Below are 5637 nucleotides of genomic sequence, written 5' to 3' on the forward strand. Positions count from 1 at the left end.
AAAATTATTTTAATATATTTTAATATAAAAATATTTAAAAAAAAACTACAACCACATTTTTAAATAAACTAACCCCACTTCTAAATAAGTTTTTTAACGCAAAATCAGCTCATCTCCTTCTTATAACAGTTGTTGCATCACTAATTCTTTTATCAAGTTAGGCTTCAGCATTTAATTAGCCCATTTACACATAAATCTATATAGATTATAATATCTTGTAACCCTCAAATTTTCACCTCACCCCTCTCAAAAAATAAATATATCTAATTATATAAAAATTCAAATCTTAATTATTAATATCAATGAAATGTTCATCTAGCAATTAAGATATTGATATATCATTATAAAAATAAGAATATAAATGCGATCTCTAAAAAACACACTTATTAAAAAAAATAATCATGAATTCAAAAAAACTAGTCTCATATTTTAAAAGAGTATAAAAATACTTTAATAAGAACAATACAAAAAATATTAACCACTAACTATGGATGCCTTAATTGGGCACATATTGTGCTTGTAAATGCTATAACACCAGCGGTTGAGTAGAATTATAAAATATTTTTTCATTTATTTGAGCTTGAATGCTACCATATTTCTTCTTCCTCTTCTTCTTTTTTTTTTTTGAAACATGATTATAGGAATATACACTTACACTCCTTCGGGTGCTCTTCTAACATTTCTTTCATGAAGTATATACTTTTAAATAAGAAATGAAAAATATAAATTGATTGCACAACACCTACTATACTTCTACAATATATAATATCAATCATTGTAGTAAAATAGGTGAAAAATTACCAGTTGTGGAAAGAATAAAGATGAATTAAATCTTCTATGTCAAGCAGAGAGACATCCCTACCAACTACCTTTAGCAAAAGTCACTCGAGGAAGTAACTGATGACTTCATTTTCTCTAGAAACATGAACCATAAACTTTTTTTGTTTACTTTTTCTGCTTCCACTTTTTTGTTTTTTCATAAATAAGTTGGATCTTTTCTTGTTACCAGAGGTTGCCTCGTATTTTTGGACGAGGCAATGCAAAGGCAAACAGTTAAAACAATATATTTATATAACCAAATTATGTTCTTGATGGGTTGATAAGGGGATATAAATGCTCCTTTAATTGATTAATCAAGGGGATTTAAAACACAAATTTATATATCAAACTAATTATTTTTTTAAAAAAAATCAATTGTTAATGAAATCCACTTGGGTGATTAGAAATTTAATTCAATTTAATGAGGCTATAAAAATTACATGGAATATTCTAAAATAAATTTTTCCTTGAGATCCTTGTGTATAATTTATAGTGTGTTCTACTATCTTTACTTTCAGACTATAATGACTTTTTCTTTGATGGGTATCTTTAAAGGTGGTAAATGTTCTCTTCAATGAATATCTGCATAATATCCCTTATAAACTTTTAGAGGTGTTGATGGGAGATTCTCCGAAGATTAAATCAGTACAAGATATTTTTACGTAGCAAAAGATATTAATGAAGATATTAATGAGCTTTTATGAAGATAGAAAGTAAGAATAAGAAGAACATGTAGAAGTTAGAGAAGAAAAAGAAGAAAGATTGTGTTTATGTCTCAGAGTAAAAGGTTTTGAACCATTTTTCTGTATATTCATGCTTTCTTTTATATTATTTGACTTAACCTACTTCATACAACGTAAAAGGGATAGAGATAAAATAATAATATTATTCTATTATAATGATAAAATAATATTATTTTATTGCTCGTACCATCACTTCTAATTAATATAAGTATAAATTGTTTGTTTGTATTTAATAGAATGTAATGTATATTATAATTATTAACTCAAACCCGAAGTATGGAAGACTCGATGTAGAGTTACATTTTAACTATACACTGAACCCTCAGAGAGTTGGGTTTAGCTTGTGAGTGTACCTAAGAATAGTCAGGTGCGGATGCGCCATGGCCCAACATAGAGTTGGGCGCGAACACATTCCTAGCCCAACATTTGATTGGGTGCGGAAGCGTCCTGGACTAGCTTGGAGTTGGGCGCGAACGTGTCTTGATGCACCATAAGATTGGGCGCGAACGCGTCCTAGCCCACCACAGGGTTGGGACCGGATGCACCATGGTCCAACGTGGAGTTGGACGTGAATGAGTCCTAACCCAACTTGGAGTTGGGTGCAAGCGCACCATAGCCCAAACTAGGGTTGGACGAGGGCACGCCATGACCCAACCGAGGGTTAGGCGCGGGTATGTCCTGACTTAACATGAAATTGATAAAAAAAATATATAATTTTATTTTATATTATAATTTTTATGTGGCCTTTAAAGTGGAGTTGGGAGTAGATATACCATAACCCAATCTAGATTTGGCTATGAACACATCCTAACTCATGGATACGCCATGAGCTATGGCTTACATGTCTTGACGCACCATAGAGCTGAGCTCGAATGCGCCATGATCCAATATAAAGTTAAGTGTGAACGAGTCCTAACTCAACTTAGAATTGGGTCCAAACATGTCATAATATAAATTAGAGGTTGGATGTGAGCGCGTCATAGAAATGTGGGCATATTCTGATTCAATGTGAAGTTAAATAATAAAAAATATAATTTTATTTTAAATTATGATTTTCACGTGGTATTTGAAGTGGAGTTGAACGCAATCATGTGAACACGTCCTGGTCCATGGATGGAAAAAATACGCAACTTTATATTAGACTATAAGTCCATGTGACCTTTGAACAGGGGAGTTTTTTAGAAAATTATGACCATAACGATCCATTTGGTAGGTTGTCTTTGGTGGGACGAAATCCGTACAGAGTTAGCTAGCAAAAAAGTAGAAAGATATTTTATCATATAAACCAATCTTGTGGACAAAACGAAGAGGACAGTGGCATATCATTGATTTCAAGTGTTTGCGTATTTATGCCTCTTTTGCCAGGATCTTTCAGATGGGGAGGCTGTGATTCTTGATTTCTTTTTCAGGGGAGCAGTTTAACACTTGATTTCTTCAATCAATTGCAAAATATCCCTATGAACCTCTATTTGTAACATTCTCTTGGTTTTAAATTAATTGTCACGTTATTATTTAATATGGTCACTTCATCTTATTGTTAAGAGACATCTAATTCAATATATTTGATAGCTCACCGAATTCAGAGTCGAAATATATATTACAAAATTAAGTTGGGTTAGAATCTTTTATTGTAGAAATGAATATCATAGCAAACATACCATTTTTTTCCTAATAGTTGTTTTCTCGTAACCTACTGTGACAGTCCATTATGCATTTGCAACAATTATATTGTAACCTACTGGGGCCTTGCAACAATCAACTGATAGATTCCCAGTTTTCCACTTCAGCACAACCTTCCTTTCATATTTTAAATTAAAGAAAATAATTATGAACTCTATATATATATATCCTAACCACATAATTATTATCATATTGTATTCCAGGAGGCTGCTGGGCCATGAAATATCCCAAAGCACACTAGAAATTTTAAAGAATAAAGTAGAGAAATGGAAAGAAAGTCTTTCACTTGCTTAACCATTTTTCAGTCGGTAAGGTATACAAAGAAAAAGAAAAAAGGAGGAATTAAATAACTGAACAGCTAAAACACGGAAAGAATTTTAAATCATATTTCCATTATTTTCTATATATATATATATCCTCAAGTTCTTCTCCGCCCTTTTCTTAATCTGAGCCATAAATATTTGTAAGTGTATTATTTGTAAATATTAATTAAAATAGACAAATTATATTGTTTATTTGTGTATATAAATTAAACTAGACGGATTATGTCACTTGCAATCCTATACGCACTCAACCACTTCCTTAAACAAAACACACAAATTCAGAGAAATCCCATGGATCATAGCTAAAGAAAAAGGCTACCGTCTCCGTGATCCTGAACCCCAAAAGAAGGGCTAGGACAATTCCTGTTAAGAAGCTCTTCAATCATTTGCAGTGCAATTCTCTCATCTTCACCCATTTCTGCTCTCAATTCTGGCTGTGCTGCCCCCCCTGAAGACTGAGGCAATGGCGATGTACTCTCAGAAACTTGGCTTTCTCTCTGTCCAAGCTGCACTCTCATGACCCAATTTGAGTCAGAACGCTCACCTGCACGCTTCTGCCAAACCCCAATTAATGAATTCTCAGTGTCAAGCCTCAAACAAGTCATTGATGGTGATGGTGCCTTGCTACACTTTCTTAGCTTAGCATGGAGGATCTCAGACAAACCATTTGGTGGTGTTGGGAGTGAAGTTTCATCACTTGATTTTGGATCCTCCTCGTTTGAAGTTTGAGGTATTGGAAAATTAGTTTTCGCATTACGACCACTCATCAAGATTGCAGCTTGATCATAGGCTCTTGCTGCCTCTTCTGCTGTTTCAAATGTGCCTAGCCATACCCTCCTCTTCCTGTGTCACAAAACATACAACAAAAACAGGACGTAAAATTATTCAATAAGATAATATAGTCAGAATCTTTAGACTCTGAGAACAAGACTATAAGTAGACTAAATTATAGAAAAGATAAGAGAAAATATCGAGACGGGCTAGCTTACAGTAGAGGATGTCTAATTTCAGAAACCCAAGAACCCCAATGTCGCTGCCTCACCCCTCTGAACTTTTTTGACTGCACCATGATGGGAGTTTTCGCTGACAGAAGCAAAGTACTGAAGTGTTCAGATGTGGTTGAAGTACAGCAGAGGCTGAGATGGGATCTTGAGAAGATATACAGCGGAGATTGAATGCAATTTAGTGCAAGAAAGTACATTGTCGACGAACGTCTTATGATGCTTGGTGTATTTAACGAGATCACCTACAACTCGACTCAAGTAAATGAAACCTACCCAAATTTAATAACTGGGGTTTACTTTGCTCCTTACCTATTATATTTTTGTTTTTATATTTTAAAAGTATTTTTAAAAATAAAAATTATTATATTAACAAAACTTATAGTACTGCAGTAGCTACGGCTTTTATTCCACAAAAATCTCAGTGCTGATCACATAAGGCAAGATTGAAACTTGATGATGAGATGGGAGTCACGGGACGGATAATTTTGTAAATCAGCAATTATACATGGGGGAGTCTAAAATGCAGATATTGGTAAAATATGGATGCTAATAATATTTTGGATAAAGTTATAAAAAGAATTCATCAAATTCAATTACGATTATCTTATCCGCATCTAAATATATAGCCATTTTGACGCAAGATGAAAAAAAATTAAAAAAATTATTTTATAAGTTTGAATAACATAAAATCTATCATGAAATAATTTATAAAATTATTTAAATAAAAGTTAAATCGACTTAGATTAAAAAAGAAAAACTGTCAAAACAGTTAAAAAAAAAAAAAGATATCCAAGACTAGCTAGAAAAAATTACTCAGAGGTTCTTACAATGGCAGGAAAAAAACAATTGCATAGAGGTTCACATAAGCAAATTATAACAAAATCTAAAAGAGCTTGATTAACTGTAAAATTACATTTTTGTTCTTGAATGGTAAACTCACGTAAGCTAAGTTTTAGTGGTAGCAAGATATTTCTGACGGGACATAGTAGTTATTAAAAGAGAGGGTTAGACAGTCTTTTTACCTCTTAGATATATTAGATATATAGTATAATTACTAACTTACCCTTA

The 5637-nt window shown here is 32.6% G+C and overlaps 1 protein-coding gene across 1 annotated transcript; it reads right to left on the reverse strand.

Annotated features, from left to right (window-relative positions):
- Positions 1–3601: 3601 nt before the first annotated feature.
- Positions 3602–4826, reverse strand: LOC105120996 (ethylene-responsive transcription factor WIN1-like). The gene is made up of 2 exons (XM_011019456.1): positions 4555–4826; positions 3602–4408 (listed from the first exon to the last, which is right to left on the reverse strand). The coding sequence occupies exons 1-2, from the start codon at positions 4764–4766 to the stop codon at positions 3868–3870; spliced, it is 753 nt and encodes a 250-aa protein (XP_011017758.1). The 5' UTR covers positions 4767–4826; the 3' UTR covers positions 3602–3867.
- Positions 4827–5637: the final 811 nt, after the last annotated feature.

The sequence above is a fragment of the Populus euphratica genome, unplaced genomic scaffold (genome assembly GCF_000495115.2).
Source record: "Populus euphratica unplaced genomic scaffold, PopEup_1.0 scaffold31.1, whole genome shotgun sequence".
Lineage (NCBI taxonomy): Eukaryota > Viridiplantae > Streptophyta > Magnoliopsida > Malpighiales > Salicaceae > Populus > Populus euphratica.